This window comes from Pleurodeles waltl, chromosome 3_2, assembly GCF_031143425.1.
Source record: "Pleurodeles waltl isolate 20211129_DDA chromosome 3_2, aPleWal1.hap1.20221129, whole genome shotgun sequence".
Lineage (NCBI taxonomy): Eukaryota > Metazoa > Chordata > Amphibia > Caudata > Salamandridae > Pleurodeles > Pleurodeles waltl.
In genome coordinates, this window is record NC_090441.1 from 88,324,162 (window position 1) to 88,347,572 (window position 23,411).

At 48.7% G+C, this 23,411-nt stretch overlaps 1 protein-coding gene across 1 annotated transcript in view; it reads right to left on the reverse strand.

Moving 5' to 3' along the window:
- Window positions 1-23,411, reverse strand: part of TSPOAP1 (TSPO associated protein 1) — a 2,439,191-nt gene that overhangs the window by 992,457 nt on the left and 1,423,323 nt on the right. The window contains exon 15 of the mRNA XM_069226865.1: window positions 6,374-6,483. Coding sequence (XP_069082966.1) covers window positions 6,374-6,483 — 110 coding nt within the window. The remainder of the gene's footprint in view (window positions 1-6,373; window positions 6,484-23,411) is intronic.

Sequence of the window (23,411 nt, forward strand, 5' to 3'; positions counted from 1 at the left end):
CATAGGGTCCCTCTGACGTCACCTGCCTGGCCAGGCCACTCGGATGCTCCCAGACTTCCCTGCCAACCTTGGAATGAAGATGGCAGAACCCAGTGACCCTCTGGAGGAGCTCTGTGCACCACCACTGGGATGGTGATGGGGAGGGGAGTGGCCACTCCCCTTTCCATTGCCCAGTTTCACACCAGAACAGGGACTTGGGGGGTCCCTGAACCGGTGTGGACTGGTTTATGCATGCAGGGCACAAAATGTGCCCTTTAAAGCAAAACCAGTGGCTTGGGGAGGCTACCCTCTCCCAAGCCAGTCACACCTATTTCCACAGGGAGAGAATGTCACCTCCCTCTCACAAAGGAAATCCTTTGTTCTGGCTTCCTGGGCTTGATCAGATCAAGCAGCAGGAGGGCAGAAACCTGTCTGAGGGGTGGCAGTAACTGGGCTGCCCGGAAAACCCAGTAAGACTGGTGGTAGAAACGCTGGGGGTCCGCTAAGGAGCCCCCAGAGTGCATGGAATCATACTTCCAATCCTTGCAACAGTATTGGGGGATGATTACAACATGTTTGATACCAAACATGCCCAGATTCAGAGTTACCATTATGTAGCTGGGCAAAGCTAGTGACCTATGTCCAGTACACCTTAATATGGCATCCCCACACTCACGAAGTCCAGTAAAAATGGGTCTGGAGTTCGTGGGGGCACCTCTGCTAGTGCAGAGGTGCCTTCACACACAGGTACCTTCACCCTGCCCTCTGGTGCAGTGAACTGTAGTGAAACTGGGTGCGTGCACCTGGTTCCCGCAGACTGCAATGCAAGGTCTTCAGAACCATTTGCATGGGCTCCTTATGGGTGTCAGAATAACTATTGCAGCCCATAAGGATCCCCTGGAACCCCAATGTCAAACTCACTGACAATAGGCAGAAAATGGTGGTAACCATGCCAAGAAAGAGGGCACTTTCCTACATTCAGGTAGTACATGGTGGTTGTATCGTCCATATGGACAAGCAGGGTGTCCGTGTTGGACGGGAGAAACGCCTTGAGAGCTAGGTGCACCGCACGGAACTTGAGGAGATTGATGTAGTATGACCTCTCCATCGGGGAACCAGAGGCCTTGTATTTGTAGGTGATTCATATGAGCTCCCCATTCGAGGAGAAAGGCATCCATCACAATGGTCTGCGATGGAACCTGTGGATGAAATGGCATTTCTTGTAGGAGATTGGTTGGAGGGCACCACTATCTGAGGGATCTGATTGCTTGGGTGGATAGAATGATCCTGACTTCTTACCTTCCCAACAGTTCATTCCATTGGTCCTCCAGGCACTCCTGGAGAGGCCGCATGTGGAGGCGAGTGTTGGGAGTCAGAAAGATGCAGGAGGCCATGGATCCTCGAAGTGATGAGACTGTGCGCACTGTTGGGTTATGCATTGTTTTGAGCGCACAACACTTCTGGAGAATAGATAAGCATTGTTACTCTGAAGGACACTCTCTTCCCTGCAGCGTGTCTATGGTAGCTCCTAAGTAGAGCAACTTCTGGACTGGTGGTGTTGTGGACTTGAGAAAGTTGACATGTAGCCCCTAGCCAATAAAGGAGATTGCATGTCCATTTAAAGTGCAGCTGGCCTTCTGGAAAGGTGGATGCCTTGATTAGCCAGTCATCCAGATATAGGTAGACAAAGGGGGTCATTCTGACCCTGGCGGCCGGTGACCGCCAGGGTCACCGACCACGGGAGCACCGGCAACAGGCTGGCGGTGCTCCCGAGGGCATTCTGACCGCGGCGGTTCAGCCGCGGCCAGAAAGGGTAAACCGGCAGTCTCCCGCCGGTTTACCACTGCCCTTGTGAATCCTCCATGGCTGCGGAGCACGCTCCGCAGCCATGGGGATTCTGACACCCCCTACCGCCATCCTGTTCCTGGCGGGTCTCCCGCCAGGAACAGGATGGCGGTAGGGGGTGCCGCGGGGCCCCTGGGGGCCCCTGCAGTGCCCATGCCATGGGCACTGCAGGGGCCCCCATAAGAGGGCCCCGCAAAGTATTTCAGTGTCTGCTAAGCAGACACTGAAATACGCGACGGATGCAACTGCACCCGTCGCACCCCTGCAACTACGCCGGCTCAATTCTGAGCCGGCGTCCTCGTTGCAGGGGCATTTCCTCTGGGCCGGCGGGCGATCTTTTGGAGAGCGCCCGCCGGCCCAGAGGAAATGTCTGAATGCCCGCCGCGGTCTTTTGACCGCGGTGCGGTCATTCAGCGGCTGTACCTTGGCGGACGGCCTCCGCCGTCCGCCAAGGTCAAAATGACCCCCAAAGATTTGGTGCCTCCGAAGATATGCTACCACCACAGCCAAGCACCTAGAGAAAGTTCTGGGTGCTTACTTGAGACCTGCAACAAATCTCAGGAACTTCAGATGCTTTTCGCGAGGGGACTATGAAAGTAGTCGTCGTATAGGTCGACTGAGCAAAGCCAGTCCCCCTGGTGAATCTTGGGATATATTTGGTGTAAGGCCAGCATCCTGAACTTTTCCTTTTGGATCCATTTGTTGGCAAAATTTAGGTCTAGAGTGGGTCTGAGCTCTTTGTTGTCCTTTTTAGGGACAAGGAAGTACCTTGAGTAAATGCCTTTTCCCTGCTGGTTGAGGGGAACTGGTCCTACCGCTTTCTTTTCCAGAAAGATGGTCGAGATAAGAAGTGGTTGGCCTTGGCGGAATACTTGGCGGTGGGGTGGAAAATCTGAGACAATAACCATTCTGCACAATGTGCAAGACCCAAGCATATGTTGTAATTCATTGCCACTCTTCCAGGTAATTAGTGACGCTTCCCCCCAGTGGAGTGGTTAATGAACACGCGGAAGAAAGTTTTCAGGGTTTTGAAGCTGGAGGTTGTCGGGTACCCTGATTGGGCTGTTGAACCTTATCCTCTTTGTTGTTTCCGTTGAGGCTGGAAGGAGCTTTGGAATTGCTGCTGAGATCTTCCAAACAGCCACTGAAGGGTTTGAACCCTCTGTGAAGTATAGCAACACTGTAAAGAATGGAAGGATCTTTGTTGCGCTTTGGATTTTTCAAGGCCTACTGCCTTCAATGTGTCTACTTCAGCCTTCATCCTTGCCATTTCATAATCAGTAAGAGAGCCGAACAGAGTGGATCCTGAAAATGGCAAATTCTGAATGCTTTGCTGAGCATCCGGTTTCAGTGACGTTAGACGCAGCCAGGCATGCCTCCTTAAGGTTACTCCATGGCAGCATGTGTGTGCTGAGAGCAAGGATGATTCCGCCGCTGCACTAATGATCTAGTTAGAGACCATGGCATCTTCTTGGACGATCTCCAAAAATTCCTCTTTCTGGTCCCTGGGGAGGTGGTCGCAAAATGAAGTAGGGAGTCCCACAGGGCCGTATCATATCTACCCAAGAGGGCCGTTGCACTTGCCACCTTCATGAATGTTGCCGCCGAACAGACTTTGCGGCCTGTCGAATCCACCTTTTTACTCTCTTTGTCAGGTGGAGAGGAAGCAGCCAGAGTTGTGGTGTGAGATTTGCGGGCAGCCAGGATCACAACCGAATCAGGTGGGGGATCGGAACGCAGAAACAAATGGTCTTGTTCCGGAGAACGATACTTTTTTAGTAGCCTGGAAGGTGCAGACTTAGTCGTAGCAGGCGTAAGGAAGACTTCCATGGCTGGTTCCAGAAGACCCAACACTAGTGAAAGCAAAGGTCTGGAGGCTGTGCGCTGCTGGAGTGTCTTGAAAATGACTGAAGTGGATGGAGTTGGAAAAGCCATAGGAACGTTTAGTTTTGCTGCACCTCAACTAGAACTTCCTGAAAGGTGTTGATATTGTCCACTGGTGAGGTACGAGGTTGAAGCGAGTCCAATAGTGTGGGTGAATAGCCTCTGGTGGACGGTGAGGAATATCCGTGGTAACATCGGTAGAAATGTGATCTTGATCTTTGTTGCCATCTGTCATGGGAGTGTCTTGACCTTGATGATGAACGGCCAGATGCATGATGTCCATGACGGGAATGGTGGCGCGATCTTGAGTGCGGTCTGGCAGCTGGAGCAGTGCTAGGCACTTGCACACTGGAGGAGGTGGCGGTACAGGTGCCGGGAGAACCAGAGAATCCGGGAACACCGGAGACAGAACTTGAGGTGGAGGCTGAGCAGGAGGTGTCACAGCCGGCAGAAGAGAGGTGGTGGGAGGCGGAAAAGGCGACAAAGGGAGGAGCACCAGCGAAGAAGAAACATTCTGCTGCGAATCAGTGGAGGAATAGATCCTTCTTCGTTTTGTAGATTTCTGTCTCCTCAATGTCAAGTGACTCTTTGACGTCAATCTCTCTCTCCAAAGGCTATGTATCGATGTTGAGCGGGACCTCGATGTCGAACTGTGACATCAGCGCTTCCTTCGCCACAACGGCGAGTCTAACGACGTTGATATATTCTTCTCAATGTCATGCACCGAGTAGCAGGAGACCTTGGCGTCTTGCAGCGACGTTTGCACGACGTTGAGCCAGTCTTTGACGGTGAACATGTTGGCTCCATACCTCCTCTCGATGCCGATCTCCTCGACGTCGACCGGGTCCGAAAGTGTTTTCTTCCCAAAAAACACATCTCAGACCTTCCAAATCCACTGGAGACTGAGGGAAGAGCTCTGGTGGAAGACTGGCCTTCCCCTCAATCAGAGGTCCCACTGGCTTCTTGCTGGCATCGTCTCTGCTCTTCCTTGACGGCAAATCTTCTCCCTGTCACGCAGGGTAAGCCTTGAAAATGACGTACAGATGTTACAGGAGGCAGGAATGTGTGTGGGTCTTTGTAACCTATGCATAGAGGCTGCTTTATCAGGAAGAAAGGCAAGGGTCTACACTTTAGAAAATATATTAAAGAGATGCTCCTGGGTCCCCGCACGTGGACGGGACTATCCAGTGCTTATGACTATACATGGACATCTCCTACAAGAGAAGAATCCAAGCCACTAGCCACAGCTATGTTAGTTAACCAGTTGTCCTCTCAATGAGGTTCCAACTCCTCCACCACCTGTCCACCATGTCCCGAAGTAGGACCAACAGGAAGGAATTATTTTGAAGGTAGGCCAGGGATGACAAGCATGACTGGCGTCATGTCCGGTGTCGGGAAGGTGATTCCTCGATGTTGACTTCAGATGGAGACAGTGAGTTGACTTCCATCGGCAGCACCAGCGAAGTCACCGGAGGCGGCTCATCGGATACCAGCACCAAAGGTGGAAACCCCAAAGGGCTGACCAGCGCTGTAATGGCTTTGTCAACTGACATAGAATGGCTAACTGGAGCAGAGGACGTACCCATCGGCGTGGATACGGTCAAGGCACTTCTTACCTCCTTGGGACTCACAGGTGCTCCAGAGGGAGGTGACTGGCCAAAGACAGCGTGAAGAGAATAATAATATTTATGCATCTGGAAAAGAGTTGCACCATCTCCTGGAAAGGGAGAGAAACGCAGGGCAGACTCCGACCTCGTCTCCTTAACCGAGGAATGACAGGAGGTGGCATGGAGTGAAGACGGTAACTTTCATGACTTCGACCGCTTGCTAGACTTACCTTTGGGCTTCAATGGAGAATGGCACCCATGAGACCGACTCCTCGAACGGCACCGTGAACAGACGTCAGCGCAAGAAGGAGACCTCATTCGATGGGAAGACTGAAAAGACTAACATCTGTACTGCTAGAAGCTTCATCAGCATTCTCGTAGAGCTTTTGGGCAAAGTTGCTGAGAAGAGCCGCCCTCTTCGGTATCATACTGCTTGTCCAGGAATCATATGCAAACGGAATGGGGGTCAGTAGCCGACATCTGGCATCCACAGGACTCACTAGGTTGAAACCTCGAAGATATAGTAAGCACACTGTTTAATAGGACGAAAACGTCGAAGTAGGCTGAAAAACGGCATTTACTGGATTTGTGTTACAAGAGCAGATAAGACAGAACTGATGTCAGACCATCAGCAGGACACCATATGGACTCTGTTGACGTCACATCCGGTAAACAACATCAATACAGAGTCGAACAACGTCCTCTGTCGACGCGCAGATGCACTATGGAAAAAGTTTCCAGATCCAGGCTTGCGCCTGGGGGAGGATTCAAAAGTAAGGAATCTGCAGCTAGATGTCTCTATCATATTTTGCATCACAGCTTCACTAACACAAACAATTATATTAAGATAAGGAAAATACAGTGCTGGAGAAGATTTTCATCTCACTATACATCACCTTACAAATACTCCTTAATATATACTGATAACATCCTCCTATTAGCTACATAATCTCTTCATAATTTCAGTTCTCTATATGCGAATATAATCTTGGAATACTGCCGATGTAACTTTAAAAGCATTTACAATGGACTCCACAGAAATATATATTAAACTGTACCTGTATCGTGCAAGGAAGACTTGAAGTTTTGCAGGAGGTCGGCTCTGTGGCTCTGGAATCACAGATACACTATCCACCTCTATCTCTTCCATTTCACTTGCTGTATCCACCTGAGTACAGAAGAAAACAATTATGCCATGTTGAAGTCATACAGAATAGGTCACTTATATTTGCTGACAAAGTTGGGTGGACACAATGTCTAACCGCAAATTCCTCAGCTAATAAATCTCCAGTTTCCAGACTGAATCTGGAAAAGTTTAAATGCTTTCTTTGCACCAACAGGTGGTGTCATGGCTAAAACATAACTTTGATGCTTCTCCAGGTGTGACATCACAGAGCCTTCAATGGCAACACCCTGGGAGACTCTGATGTTAGTTTGTGTCCTTTTTTCCATGTCTTGAGAGGGGAACAAAAGACTGATGAGAGACAGAAATGGAGTGCAAAAATAATGTGGAACCTTACAATGAACACTGCAATATTCCTCTGAGCGGTTAGGCTGGGATGTTTATCACAAATGTACGGGTAGATTCAGTAACCACCAGAAACACTGTTTACCAAAGGAAAGTAACTTATTCTTAGTAGATAAGAGCTCTAATAGAAGCCTCTCTGATTATACAGGGAGTGCAGAATTATTAGGCAAGTTGTATTTTTGAGGATTAATTTTATTATTGAACAACAACCATGTTCTCAATGAACCCAAAAAACTCATTAATATCAAAGCTGAATATTTTTGGAAGTAGTTTTTAGTTTGTTTTTAGTTTTAGCTATGTTAGGGGGATATCTGTGTGTGCAGGTGACTATTACTGTGCATAATTATTAGGCAACTTAACAAAAAAAAATATATACCCATTTCAATTATTTATTATTACCAGTGAAACCAATATAACATCTCAACATTCACAAATATACATTTCTGACATTCAAAAACAAATCAGTGACCAATATAGCCACCTTTCTTTGCAAGGACACTCAAAAGCCTGCCATCCATGGATTCTGTCAGTGTTTTGATCTGTTCACCATCAACATTGCGTGCAGCAGCAACCACAGCCTCCCAGACACTGTTCAGAGAGGTGTACTGTTTTCCCTCCTTGTAAATCTCACATTTGATGATGGACCACAGGTTCTCAATGGGGTTCAGATCAGGTGAACAAGGAGGCCATGTCATTAGATTTCCTTCTTTTATACCCTTTCTTGCCAGCCACGCTGTGGAGTACTTGGACGCGTGTGATGGAGCATTGTCCTGCATGAAAATCATGTTTTTCTTGAAGGATGCAGACTTCTTCCTGTACCACTGCTTGAAGAAGGTGTCTTCCAGGAACTGGCAGTAGGACTGGGAGTTGAGCTTGACTCCATCCTCAACCCGAAAAGGCCCCACAAGCTCATCTTTGATGATACCAGCCCAAACCAGTACTCCACCTCCACCTTGCTGGCGTCTGAGTCGGACTGGAGCTCTCTGCCCTTTACCAATCCAGCCACGGGCCCATCCATCTGGCCCATCAAGACTCACTCTCATTTCATCAGTCCATAAAACCTTAGAAAAATCAGTCTTGAGATATTTCTTGGCCCAGTCTTGACGTTTCAGCTTGTGTGTCTTGTTTAGTGGTGGTCGTCTTTCAGCCTTTCTTACCTTGGCCATGTCTCTGAGTATTGCACACCTTGTGCTTTTGGGCACTCCAGTGATGTTGCAGCTCTGAAATATGGCCAAACTGGTGGCAAGTGGCATCGTGGCAGCTGCACGCTTGACTTTTCTCAGTTCATGGGCAGTTATTTTGCGCCTTGGTTTTTCCACACGCTTCTTGCGACCCTGTTGACTATTTTGAATGAAACGCTTGATTGTTCGATGATCACGCTTCAGAAGCTTTGCAATTTTAAGAGTGCTGCATCCCTCTGCAAGATATCTCACTATTTTTGACTTTTCTGAGCCTGTCAAGTCCTTCTTTTGACCCATTTTGCCAAAGGAAAGGAAGTTGCCTAATAATTATGCACACCTGATATAGGGTGTTGATGTCATTAGACCACACCCCTTCTCATTACAGAGATGCACATCACCTAATATGCTTAATTGGTAGTAGGCTTTCGAGCCTATACAGCTTGGAGTAAGACAACATGCATAAAGAGGATGATGTGGTCAAAATACTCATTTGCCTAATAATTCTGCACTCCCTGTATAAGGGCTGATAAATCAGAGTTTGAATTGTAGAAAAGCACTGATTGGGCCATCTTTCCACAAATCTATCAGTATAGGCTGGAAAAAAGTGAAGAGTGGTTGTTCTAGGTTTGGAATGCCCTGTGAGTCTGTGCACATCCGCAAACATATATTTAAGGGTATTAAATAACTCTTATCCAATCTCTTTCCAAGGTGGAAAAGGTTGTAAAGTTAATACTGGCAATGGCAAGAGTATACCCATTTTCCAGGGCCAGAAAAAAATGTGTGTAGGGCCATGGGCCTCCAAACTGGATGGGGCCTCAAGTGGTAATCGCACTGTGGAGACTTTTACTCATTATTAAGGCCTGCCTGACCAGAATGGTATGTTTAGCATAATGTATTTCATCCCATTTTCAAAACAGTAAAAGAACTTAACTGCAATGTTGAAATGAGTCTGGACACTTTTAAACATTGACAATTTAATAGAACAATTGTGAAAAATTCAGAAGGGGGGGCGTGGCTTGGCTCACGCTAAGATGGCCGCCAACTAAACGAGCTCCGCGGCTCCAAAATGAAAATTCCTGAAATCCAGACATAATCCGGCAACATCCTGCCCCACGAAAGGTTCGAGAGGCCATGCGGATCAGCGATGAACGAGGTACCGAGAAATTCGGAACGGCCATGATGGACACATGCCACGGGGGGAGGCGAGACATGTCTGGGCAGTGGAGCAGAGACAGTGCCTAAGCCCTGGTGTGAGACGTAAGAGCTCGTGCACAGCAAGAGGGGTCCCTGGTCCTCTCGCCCAGGCCTCAAGTAAGAGGCCAAGCGACACGAGTGGAAAAGGGTCAGCCTGGCCCCCTGGAGGGAGAGATAAGAGGGGCCAAGCGATCGACAGTGACCAGCTTGAGCGAGTCGGGATGGGGAGCTTCGTAGCGACGGGCTGTCCCACAAGCGGGATTGCAGAGGGCAGACAGAGAGGAGAACAAGACATGTGCTGAGCTTGACTTGACGACAGGAGGTGCACTGCACTTGTGGCCCTCTGCCCCGGCCCCCAGAGACCTGCAGTAAATACAATGGGTGGCCTGCGATAGGGGGGGGGGGGAGCCTGAAGTCCTGCACCCGGGACGAGTGAGGAGGAGTGGCCGTGCCCAGTCCCTCAACAGGGGTGCTTGTGAGAGGAAGTGACGATCTCTAAGGGCCAGCCCCATTATCAGTGACAGTCGAGGGAAGGGGGGCTGTGGAGGAGGCCCTCCCGGATGGAGAGACTCACGAGGACCAATCCAAATCAAAGTGGAGAGGCCTCTGTGAAGAAGTGGAGGTGGGGGGGCGGCTGAGAGAGGCAACTGTGATCGTAGTGGAGACGAGGGGCGCAGGAGGTGAAAGTGGCCAACAGTGCACAGATGCAAGGGCAGAGGCCTCATCTGCCGAATACCATAGTGCAACCCAAAATCCAAAGCCTCCTGCAATACAACAAAATGTACAAATATGCGATTATTAAACAGGCCCCAACCTCATTAGGACAGGACTCAGCAAGATTAGAGGCAACTGAACCCTCGGTGGGAGCTATAATGGCAGCAATCTCAGATATTAATTCCACTTTAGAACGCAACTTAGAAGCAGTAACGGCAGCCATCTCCCGCCTGCGCGCTGATCTACTGAAGATAGCAGATAAGGTGTCCATGGCAGAAACTGACATACAGGTGCTCAGGTCGTCCTCCAAGAGAGTAAAAGCGCAGCTGCAAATTCTCACAACACAACAAACAGCACTGGCGGCTAAGTTGGAGGACCAGAAAGGAAGCACAAGACAGAACAATATCAGGGTGGTTGGAGTACCGGAAGGGGCGGAGGGGGCTAGCATGGACCTTTTTCTGGAAGACCTCATCCTGAAAACCCTCTGCCCAGAGCGGTTGTCAAACTTCTCAGTGGAAATGGCGCACTGGGCACCGATTTTGCCAAAAGGCCAGGGGCTCCCCCAATAACAATCATTGCTAAAATCTTTAATCATCGAGATTGTGATGTCATTCTACAGGCGGCTCGCACCCATGGGAACTTGTATTACAGAAATTCTGTCATCAGGTTTTCTTGCCGGATTATACATTTCAAGTCCAGAAGCAACGGTGAAGTTTTGCTGAAGTTAAAAAAGCTCTGCGATCTAAGGAACTACATGATGCTCTTCCCAGCAATTCTCCATTTAATAGCGGAGGGCAAATGCTGGTACTTTACCTCACTAGCGGACGCATGGGACAGGACTGAAGGCTGGCATCAGGGAGAACAGGGAGCCTGAGAGAGAGGGAAGGATGAGAACCCAATAGCAGGCTGGCTCCTTCAAGCCACCCCAAGACCGTGATGCCTCAGGAGAGATGGAAAGCGGCGAGCCCTAGAACTAAACAGTTTCATGATCGTGGGGCGAAGTCCACCGGGGATGCCGTGGGACCAGAATCGAACAGACTCCCCAGGGAGGGAGGAGACTATAGTAAGAAATAAACAAGACTCTTCCTGGACAGGGGGGCATAAAAATCTAAAAGGACTGCGCAGCCCCAAAGGTCCGAAATACAGGCTAAGTAAGAGGATGATAGCGGGCAGAATGCTGAACGATAAGCTGACTGCAGAAAAGTAGCCTCTTTCTAGCTTGGTTACCCCCACTTTTTGGCCTGTTTGTGTTAGACTGTGTTTACTGGGATCCTACTAACCAGGACCTCAGTGACTGTGCTCTCTCCTCTAAATTGGGGTGCTGGTAACGTTTTATCCCCACAGCTGGCATGCTGGTGCCCCCATGTAAGCCCTGGGTATATGGTACATAGGTACCCAGGGCTTTGGAGTTCCAGGGGATCCCTAGGGGCTGCAGCAGTTACTCTGCCACACATAGGGAGCCCATGCAAAAGGGTTCTGCAGGCCTGCCATTGCAGCCTGAGTGAAACGGGTGCATGCACCCATTTTCACTACAGGTCACTGTAAGTCACCCCTATGGTAGGCCCTCTCATCTGCAGGGTGCAGGTACCTGTGTGTGAGGGCACCCCTGCACTAGCAGAGGTGTCCCCACAAATCCAGGATCCATTTTCTTGGACTTTGTGAGTGCGGGAACGCTATTTTACGCGTGTACTGAACATAGGTCACTACCTATGTCCAGCTACATAATGGTAACTCTGAACCTGGGCATGTTTGGTACCAAACATTTTGAAATCATACCCCAATACTGTTGCAAGTATTGTAAGTATGATTCCATGTACTCTGGAAGCTCCTTAGAGGACCACCAGCATTGCTACCACCAGTCTTACAGGGTTTTCTGACAGCCCAGCTGCTGCCACCCCTCAGACAGGTTTCTGCCCTACTGCTGTTTGATCTGATCGTGCCCAGGAAGGCAGAACAAAGGATTTCATTTGGGACAGGGAGGTAACACCCTCTCCCTTTGGAAATAGGCGTGACTGGCTTTGGAGAGGTAGCCTCCCCAAACCACTGGTTTGCTTTATAGGGCACAATTGGTGCCCTGCATGCATAAACCAGTCCACACCGTTCAGGGATCCCCAGTCCCTGCTCTGGTGTGAAACTGGACAATGGAAAGGGGAGTGACCACTCCCCTGTCCATCACCACACCAGGGGTGGTGCCCAGAGCTCCTCCAGAAGGTCTCTGGGTTCTTCCATCTTGTTTCCAAGGTTGGGGTGACAGGGACCTCTAGGAGTATCTGAGTGGCCAGGCCAGGCAGGTGATGTCAGAGCACCTTCCTGATAAGTGCTTACCTGGTTAGTTGACCAATCCCCCTTTCAGGGCTATTTAGGATCTCTCTCTTGGGTGGGTCCTCAGATTCGGCTTGACAGATTCCAGCAGGATTCCTCTGCAACCTCCACTTTGAACTCTGGCTACTGGAACCGTGACTATATGCTCCAGGAACTGACAGACCCTGCTACAACGAAGAAGACTCTTCTGCAACTTTGTTTCCACGTCTCCTGCCAGCTTCTCAACATTTACCCGGCTGTGCGTCTTCCGAAGACTGCAACTATTCAGCCTGCACAAGAAGAATAAGGACTTAAGGAGTCACTCCCCTGCAACCGCAGGCCCCTACAATAAGCAACGACTGGATGCATGGATCTCCCCTCATCTTGAGCTGCTTGGATCCTGCATCGTGGGTGGTGGTCCAGAGTAGTCCTCTTGGTCCTCTCTGCCAGATGTCCAACTTTGGTGAAGGTAAGCCCTTGCATTCCCAACACCATTTATTCCTGGCCCAAAATGGACTGATCCCCTGGGCAGGTTTGTGGCTCGATCCGGTACTTGGCATGGGCAGACCCTCAATCTTTGCTCTGTAAAAATTCCCCCAAGACTACACTCGGACACCCTTCCAGCCCTTGGGACCTTGTTGTTACAGTTGCCCCCTGGGATTCGGATCTTTTTTTGGGGGGGGGGGGGGTTAGTTGACCAATCCCCCTTTCAGGGCTATTTAGGATCTCTCTCTTGGGTGGGTCCTCAGATTCGGCTTGACAGATTCCAGCAGGATTCCTCTGCAACCTCCACTTTGAACTCTGGCTACTGGAACCGCGACTATATGCTCCAGGTAATGACAGACCCTGCTACAACGAAGAAGACTCTTCTGCAACTTTGTTTCCACGTCTCCTGCCAGCTTCTCAACATTTACCCGGCTGTGCGTCTTCCGAAGACTGCAACTATTCAGCCTGCACAAGAAGAAGAAGGAATTAAGGAGTCAATCTCCTGCAACCGCAGGCCCCTACAATAAGCAACGACTGGATGCATGGATCTCCCCTCATCTTGAGCTGCTTGGATCCTGCATCGGGGGTGGTGGTCCAGAGTAGTCCTCTTGGTCCTCTCTGCCAGATGTCCAACTTTGGTGAAGGTAAGCCCTTGCATTCCCAACACCATTTAGTCCTGGCCCAAAATGGACTGATCCCCTGGGCAGGTTTGTGGCTCGATCCGGAACTTGGCATGGGCAGACCCTCAATCTTTGCTCTGTAAAAATTCCCCCAAGACTACACTCGGACACCCTTCCAGCCCTTGGGACCTTGTTGTTACAGTTGCCCCCTGGGATTCGGATCTTTTTTTTTTGGAGGGGGAGGGGGAGGGGGGTAGTGCATGAATGATACCGTAGTTTAGAAGTATGACAGACCGACTCACTCAGGAGGGGTCGGGGAGTTAGTATACTGAAGTCCTTCATAGATTCAGTAGGGCTAACAGATCTGTGGAGGTCCCACAACCCAGGCAAGAGGTAATATATATTTCTGTCTGCATCTCACAAAAGCTTCTTGCGTCTAGATTACTTATTTACCCACCACTCAGATGTAGGCAACTTCCAGGGGATGACTCAGTTGGCACAAGGTATCTCTGATCATCCTCCAGTTCAGTTTCCATTAGGGACATGACGCAAATGCCCAGACTATATCCCTGGTGTTTGAGGGAGGAAAGATTCTCAGAAAAGATACCTGAGGATGCAAAGCGATATTTTTCTGAAAATGATGGGACAGTGGACTCTGCAAGTACACTTTGAAAGGCATTTAAGACAGTAGTTCGGGGGGAGACTCAGGCATTAATTGGGGGCCACAAAAAGGAGCTGGAACGTAAATATGCAACGCTGGAGAAGGAAGACTCCGACTTGGAGGTGGAGTCTCTTAGGAGGGTGGATGACCCGCATCAATACCACAGACTCTGACTTTAACAACAAGAAATGCAGGACCTAGGGACCAATGAGGCACAGGCCAAAGAGCTGGTTATACAAAGGCGTCTTTACGAGGTCATGGACAAAGCAAATAACTTGCTGGCATGGCTATAAAAAACAGGATAGAAGCAGGAACTGGGTGGCAAAGATCTGTGATGAGGAGGGAACACAACACTCAACGAGTGAGTCTTTAACAGGGGCCTTTGCCATCTACTACGAAAGTATATACTCTTCTTAGATGACCATTATACAAGAGGACTGTAAGGAGCTAATGCAGAACCTCCCGCTGGAGGAACTGTCTGGGGCTGATGGGGAGCATCTAGATCAAGAGCTGACAGTGGAAGAAGTGCAACAGGCCTTGGGGAAAATTACATCCGGGAAGGCAGTGGGCCCTAATGGGCTTCCGGTGGAACTCTTCAAATGTATGTTAGATATAGTGGCTCCTCATATGTTGGAAACATTCCAAGCAGCTAGGCTAGAGGGGATTCTCCTGGGGGGTCAGAGGCTCGCTACCATAGTGGTCCTGCATAAGGAAAACAAGGCCCTGAAGTCTTGCAGTTCATATAGTCCCAGCTCACTACTGAACTTGGAGGTCAAGGTATTAGCAAAGATTCTGGTAAACACACTGCGTCCACATATGGCCAAGCTCATACATCGGGACCAAACAGGGTTTATGCCATACAAAAACACTAGATTAAATTTGAGACGCTTGTATGGTATCTTACATGCTGCCAGGGCCCCAGGTGCGGAGGAGGCTGCGGTACCCTCACTGGATGCAAGGATGGCCTTTGACTAGTATCGAATGGCCTTATATCTATGCTGTCCTAATCAGGCTGTGATTTGGTCCAAGATGTTGTGCTTGGGTTAAACTACTATATACTGACCCGCATGCAAGGGTCAGAGTGAACAGGGTGAGGTCTCACCCCTTTGCCCTCCACAGACGCACTAGGCAGGGCTGCCCTTTATCGCCATGGCTATTTGCCCTTGCACTGGATCCACTGCCCACGTGGGTACACCAGGACCCCCTGGTGTGGGGTATACCCAAAGGGAGATGGTGGGAAGCCCAGATATCTCTGTACACCGATTATATTCTCTTATACGTCACAACAACTCGCCGGTCCATAGATAGACTATTACATATTTTTCATCTTTTTGGAACCTACTCTGGTTATCAGGTAAACTGGGAGAAATCCCTAGTCTTTCCTTTAACAGGCAGGGACATTTCCCTACCAGAACGGTGCTTGGCCCCAGTGACTATCAAGGGTTTTCCCTATTTGGGAATTTACGTGAAAAGAAACTCATCAGAGTTCCATAGGAAGAACATCTACTCACAACTGGACCGGCTTGGAGCTGATGTCTTGCATCGGCACACGCTCCCCTGTCCTTGATGGGCCAAGCCGCCCTATTTAAAATGATGTCCCTACCCCGCCTGATTTATGTATCTCAGAATACCCCATTGGGGGTTGCTCCCTGACTTCTTCTCAAAGATAAACAGCGAGATACGCAAGCTCCTATGGCAAGGAGGAAGCCCATGGATATCCCTGGGTAAACTGCAGAGAGGTGTATTCAATGGGGGTATAGTGGTCCCTAATAAACAGATGTACTACTGGGCGGCCCAACTACTTTCGGTGGGTGACTGGGTTTATGCGGATATGGGGAAGGCCGCTTACAGAACAGAATGTGAAGCAATGGGAGAAGGATACCCCTCAGCGTTATACTCCCTGAAAAGGGAGGGCTTACTCCCCCCTCAAACGCAAGCTGCGGTGAGGGCATGGAGGGAGGCCATCAAATACCTGAGGTGGGACGGTAAATTGACTGCCATGACTCCACTTTGGTGTAGTGACTAACTAAATGAGCTTTGCACTCTAAAGGGCTTCCGTAGCTGGGGACTACTCTGCATTGATAAACTTGGGGAAATCTGGAGGGGCGGGTCGTTGATGTCTATGGAGGACCTACAGAATTAATATGAAATGGGAATCTCCGAGAGCTTTAAATACATCCAGCTGGGCCATGCACTCAGGAGGCAGCTAAATGTAGGGGAACTTATTCCCGACTCCTCCCTGCAGGAGGATCGTTTGCTACTGGAGCCTATGCCAGAGAAAGCGATCTCCCTAATCTATAGGAAATGAATGAATAACTCCCCCGCTCCTGGCAGCCTCTCAGAGAAGCATGGGAGTGAGATGTAGGCAAAATTGAAGTGGATGACTGCCAGGATGCCCTCCAGAGTCCTAGAGAGGTGGCAATCCGGGCAAGGTTCCGCCTCCTTCAGTTGCGAATACTCCACAGGTCATACTTTTCCAGATCACTCCTGCACCCCGCATGGGCCTTGGTGATTCAGACCCATGTAAAAGACAGTGTGGCAGGGTGGGGACATTTTTTCACATCCTATGGGACTGCCTGATAATACAACAGTTTTGGGAAAAGGTGGTACATATCATGTCCCAAGTCACGGAACTCTCAATCCCATGGGGGGCCCGGTGGTTGGTACTACATTTTTGAGGGGAGGAGACTTGGCGAAGACATCAGAAGATGTGATTGATGCTAGCAACGGGGGTAGCCAAAAGAGACATAGCCCAAACCACTAGGACTATATGAAATTGTTTTCATATTTCAAAAAATGCCCAACCAGGACAAACCTGTTTCTCTTGTCCCTGTCCTCCAAAGATGTTAAAAATAAGGAAACCCCACTTTTGTAGGGAAAAGTGCTTTCTGGTCTTCAGGTTAGGTTTTTAGCTAGGCCTCCTACAAGGTTCAGTCTTCTATGGTCAGCTCTGTCTTCTTTGAGTCAGGAATCCTCCTGCTTTTTATGGCCTTGGAGTGGGAAAATTGGAAGCCAAACCTGTCAAAAGCAGTTTCAGCTCCTGGACACCAACAGGAGTCACAAATTCCTGAGTCCTCTTCTTCCAGTGGGAGACGGGGGTCCTTGAGTTCTTTTCTTCCAGCAGTCTTCTTCTTTCAGGTGTTGTCTTCTTAAGTGGTTATGAGGTACCAGTCTTACCTATGCACTAGCCACTAATTTGAGATATATTCATAATCAATCTTGTCTACTTTCTTGCCCTATGCAGCACTTTGTCTTTGTATTTTTCTTGAAATTCCCAGAAACCGTTAAGTCAAGATGGCTGAACCCTTCTTCCGTCTGGAAGAGCTCCAGACAACCCCTTTGCCGCTCCTCTATTTACATGAAGTCAGTTCTGTTAGGATCAAAATTATCTCTCTAATCTCCTGTAGAGGTGGGAGTCAAAGGGTCTAGGGGTCTCTGGTAACAAATGGGAGCAAAAAGGTCAGCCTCATTTGGGATCAACAAGTCAAAAAAAGAAGGTTATGACTGTCCTTTGTTCTGTCAACTGTCCTCTACCCCTCCCAGATGGCTAATTCATCTTACGTGACCTTTTATTTCTAACACATTATCCTTTCCTGTCCAGAGGTCAGGCTAGTGTCCTCTAATACAGAGAGTTGTTAAATCCAGACAAGAATGTACATTGGCTTCTGGAGATGTGATGAGTTTAAGTAGTGGTTTTAAGTCAGGCAGCCCAAAGTATATTTTTATAAAGTTGAGTTTGCACTAAAGTTATAAAAAATATGATTTCACCCTAAAACCAGATTTTGAAAACAACGCGGAAAATAACTTTGAAGTATATTTCGAGCAGTGCCAAGAAAAGGAACTGTGATATTAATATTTCAATCACACTGGCCTTTCTATGAACAATCCAGCCTAATCCTTTACATTCAAAATAGATCTTAGGCCGTAATTCACTGTGAAAGCATGTAGGAAAGTACCCTCTTTCTTGCCATGGTTACCTCCATTTTCTGCCTCATGTCAGTGTGTTTGACTGTGTTCACTGGGATCCTGCTAAGCAGGACCCCAGTGATTATGCTTTCTCTCCCAAAAGTCTGGATTTCACCCACAAATGGCATACTGGTGCTTCATTATAAGGCCCTAGTATATGGTACCTAGGTACGCAGGGCACTGGGGTTTCAAGGGATCCCTATGGGCAGCAGTATATCTTTTGCCACCCGTAGAGAGCCCATGCAAAGGGTTCTGCAGGACTGCCATGGCAGCCTGCTTGAAAAGGCGCAAGCACCCTTTCACTGCCATTTTCAGAGTGCAGGGTGCAAAGTACTTGTGTGTGAGGGCACCCCTGCACTAGCAGAGGTGCCCCACGAACTACAGGCCCATTTTCCCAGACTTTGTGAGTGCAGGGATGCCATTGTACACGTGTACTGGACATAGGTCCAGCTTCATAATTGTAACTCCGAACATAGGCATGTTTGGTGTCAAACATGTTGGAATCATACCCCAAGGCTTTTGCAAGCATTGGTTGTATGATTCCATGCACTCTGGGGGCTCCTTAGAGGACCCCCAGTATTGCCATTTCTGCCTTCTGAGGTTTTCCAGGCAGCCCCAGCGGCTGCCACCTGCCAGACAGGTTTCTGCCCTCCTGTTGCTTGAAAAGCTCAAGCTCAGGAAGGCAGAACAAAGGATTTCCTTTGGGAGAGGGGTGTTTCACCCTCTCCCTTTGGAAATAGGTGTTACAGGTTTGGGAGGAGTAGCCTCTCCAAGCCACTGGAAATGCTTTGAAGGGCACATTTGGTGCCCTACTTTCATAAACCAGTCAACACCGGTTCAGGGACCCCCAGTTCCTGCTCTGGCACAAAACTGGATAAAGGAAAGGGGAGTGACAACTCCCTTGTCCATCACCATCCCAGGGGTGGCGCTCAGAGCTCCTTCAGGGGGTCCCTGGGTTTTGCCATCTTGCATTCAAGGTTGGCAGAGAACTCTGGGAGCATCCGAGTGGCCAGTGCCAGCAGGTGACGTCAGAGCCCTCCCCTGATAGGTGCTTACCTGGTTAGGTGACCAATCCCCCTTTCAGGGCTATTTATGGTCTCTCCTTTGGGTGGTTCCTCAGATTCGGAATGCAAGACTCCAGCAGGAATGCTCTGCATCCTCCACTTCGACTTCTCACTGAAGAAACTGCATCCGGACCATCCAGGAACCTACAAGATGCAACAAAGAAGCAAGACGCCTCCTGCAACATTGTATCTCCGGCTCCTGCCAGCAACTGTAACAGTTTCCCAGTCGTGCATCCTCTGAGGACAGCCCGTCTTCAGCCTGCATCAGAAGGAAGAAGGGATCTCCCTTGGGGTGGAGTCACTCCCCTGCTTCTTCAGGCACCAACTGCAATGACGACCGGCTGTGAGGATCCCCTCTCCTGCAACTGTCCAACTTTGGTGGAGGTAAGAGCTTGCCGACCCACACAAGACAGTACCCCCGTGCACAGGGTCCTTTGCAGTTGACAAGACTTGTTGGCATCCTTCCTCCAAGATCTTCGTGCATCTTGAAGCCCCGGCCCCCAGCACTCTATCCTGTGACACACGGCTTCCTGAGTGGTTCTCCAGCGGCGTGGGAGCCTTTGTCGTAGTGCTGCGTGGGCCTCTTCTACAACGTTGTTGTCCCCATCCTGTGGGACTTCTGGGTGCCCTGCATGGTCTTCTGTGGGCTCTCTGTATTGCTGAGGGTCCCCTTTGATTCCCCCTCCTGGGTAGAGTCCACCTGGTCCTTCCTGGTCCCCGTCAACACCCTTTTCCCTCTAATCGCATGCTTTGCGTGTGCCAAGGCTTGTTAGCCGACTCCAACAACGCAAACCCGACTGCAATCCTCCATCTGGCATGGAACACCATTTGCACCCTCCAGAAACCAGACTCCGTCTTCTTGGGTGCAGTGCGGCGTGGGACCCTTTGTCATAGTGCTGCGTGGGCCTCTTCTACAACGTTGTTGTCCCCATCCTGTGGGACTTCTGGGTGCCCTGCATGGTCTTCTGTGGGCTCTCTGTATTGCTGAGGGTCCCCTTTGATTCCCCCTCCTGGGTAGAGTCCACCTGGGCCTTCCTGGTCCCCGTCAGCGCCCTTTTCCCTCTAACGGCATGCTTTGCGTGTGCCAAGGCTTGTTAGCCGACTCCAACAACGCAAACCCGACTGCAATCCTCCATCTGGCGTGGAACACCATTTGCACCCTCCAGAAACCCGACTCCGTCTTCTTGGGTGCAGTGCTGTCTTTTCTCCTTCACCTGGGGTTCACCTTTTGCACCTTCATCTGGGATAGCAGGGGCTTCTGTTCTTCCAGGACTTGGTCCCCGTCTTCCATAGGTCTTCTTGTCCAGGAATCCACTGTTGGTGTCTTGCAGTCTCTTTTGGATTTTGCATTCTTCTTCTTTACTTCTGTTTGTGTGTTCTGGGAACCTTAATGTGATTTACTCCAATTTTCCTGGGCACCGGAGTGTGCTGTGGTACCTACCTTTGGGTGTTTCTAGCACTCCTAGCTCCCCTCTACACACTACACTTCCCTAGGTGGGGACTGACTTTCGTATTCCACTTTCTTAGTATATGGTTTGTGCTCCCAGTAGGCCCATTTCTAACTATTGTGATTTTCACTAACTGCACTGTTTTCTAACTGTTTTATGCCTATTTCTGCATACTATTGTATATCATTTGTGTATTACTTACCTCTTAAGGGAGTATAGTCTATATGGTATTTTTGGTATTTCTGTCACCAAAATAAATTACCTTTAATTTTGTAACACTGAGTGTTTCCTTTCATGTGTGAGTACTGCGTGACTACAGTGGTATTGCATGAGCTTTGCATGTCTCCTAGATAAGCCTTGGCTGCTCGTCTACAGCTACCTCTAAAAATCCTGGCTTCTAGACACTGTCTACACTACACTAATAAGGGATAACTGGACCTGGTATAAGGTGCACCATAGGTACCCATCACACACCAGGCCTGTCTCCTACAGGACACATATTTCAAAGACAAGTGTCACTATTTATATATTAGGTGCCCAGCTTTGTGGGCTTTTAAGGCACACTTCAGTGCCTTATATGGGTATCGTCATATGGCACTTTCCGTCTCTATGTGACACTCCACTGCTTTCAAACTGCAGCCAAGCCAGAGCACAGTGGTGCTCCTTAGAGCCATGTGTTTTTGTGGATGGTGTAAATACACACTGCAGCCCAGATATACATTTAACTTTCACACTACTGGTGCAACCTCTACACCATCTACCATGGATGTATAAGTTAAATAGGCCAATTGGGTTAACCCTGTTTTACCAATACAATTTTAGGGCTAGAACACCCACAATGTAAGATTGAAAAGCAGTGTCAAGGCATTCTAAACCTACCCAAAATAGGGACCAAAAAAGGTGACAAATCAGAGGTCACCATGCAGATTTCCTCCACTTTGCTATAACAAGAAAAGTATACAGACATTTTCTGTTTAAACAACAGGAAACCTAATTTCTTCACACAAAGATATGACCAGAAGGCAGCACAGCCCTTGTTCGCCCTTGGTGATAAAAGGAGAGCACCAACGCCAGAAGAACACTGAATGATGGGTGGGTGAACACCTATGCTAAGTTGGGTGATATCAACACTCCCAATGAATAGGTGAGGAATTTGCTATCCCCAAATTAGAAATATATTTGTTCACTACTCAAACACACTTTGTGATCTATTGGCTGCAATCAATGAGCCAGATGCCAATCTTCTGACAGAAAGAGATGAGATCGAAAGGGGCACTCTGCAGACTGCATTAATGTCCAAACTGCCCAAATGTACCACCTTTATGCAAACAGATCTACCCACCTGGCAGTATCGATGATCGGAAGGGTAGGAGGAAAAGCAGATTTATTCTGCTGATATGACCACTGCAGGCACCCCGCTACTATTACCAATACTGGTTAGGTCAGTTGTAGACAGACTACCACAGATAACCACAGGTAGGGCTGACACACCCAGGGCAGTTATTTATTAAAGGCAGCTACATAACACTCAAGTGCTGAGCGTGATTTAACGGCGGTTGATTCACTAGCATATTCTAGACTCTATACCAGGCACTGCAAATAAGTTTTACCTCCTTCCCTAAAGAGTCTATAGAATTCCCTCAACTGACTCAGATGGGTTGGGATGAGTCTTGAAGCTATATGGTTTACATACTGAGTACTGTTCTGAGGCAGTCAACCCAGCAAGGAAAAAAATTTAATGCTCATTTAGAGTTTGGCATTAAGGAAAAATGTTGGCAATATTGCTGTAAAGAAAAGTTAATTTCAATAAACTATAAACATAAGCCTATACATTTTAAAATATTAAGCAAGCTATGCTGTATACCTATGCTTCTACACTGGCTAGACCCCTCAGTGAGCCAAGATTGTGGAAGATGTAGCTACTTTCCTGCAGGCTTTCTTCATTTAGCCTGGCTATGTCTGAAGGTGGGGACAGACATAACTTTGGAACCACTTGCCTTTAGCTAATGGTAAGACTCTTAGCTATGTGGCACACGTTCCCGTATCCATGAGGGAAACTTCTGGCTAAGTGGCTCGGGCTTAGTTGACAGGTTTGGCAACAAAAGTGTGGGATTGGCTGAAATATGCAGCCCTCAGTAATCAGGAGACTGAGGCATATGTATATGAGGCAGATGTATATCCTGTTACAGCTTTGGTGTAGAATATTTGGCAACCACAGCAGGCTTACCTCATTGGCCAGAAAGTTGATGTGGGCACTAGATGAGGATTACTGAAGGGCCAGCCTTATGATACTGGCACAAAACTGGCACTAATTGTTGGCAGATGGGTGGGGAGTGGGTTGCAAGGGGAGAGGTGCATAGGGGTCTGTCTGCAGTGCTACATGATGGGATGTGCCATGCTACATGCCTATAATTTATACACACACACACACACAAAACTGCAAATGCTTTTCATGCATACCTGTAGAGAGTTGACTTGGACAATGTGATTCAATATACTACTGAGACATGCTGAATGCATTTGCCCGTTAATATCCGTCCATTGATTAAACATCTAAGTACCTCAGATTGACTGGAGCAATGTAAAAGTCTGATGCAGAAAACAGAGCAGATGCATAGTCATAGATGAGGCATGAAGAGACTGGAGAAAGACGGGAAAGACCAAAACACACTAAAGGAGATGAGAAAGCGAAGTCTAGAAGTGGTGGAAGCCGCAGTAGGGTTCTGGAGAGAAGGGAAGTGCAATGGATATGGAGGTACACAGAGACCTCTCTGAAATGGACATCCAGGTATTTAATAATCCTAATGTGGCAAGGATGATGTTGTGGCTGAAGCATAGACCACGATGTTAAAATAACTTTTGGGAAGTTAAGAGGAGCTGCTGTTCATGCAACTACTTAGACGTTCCACATGACGATAACTTAGACATGAACT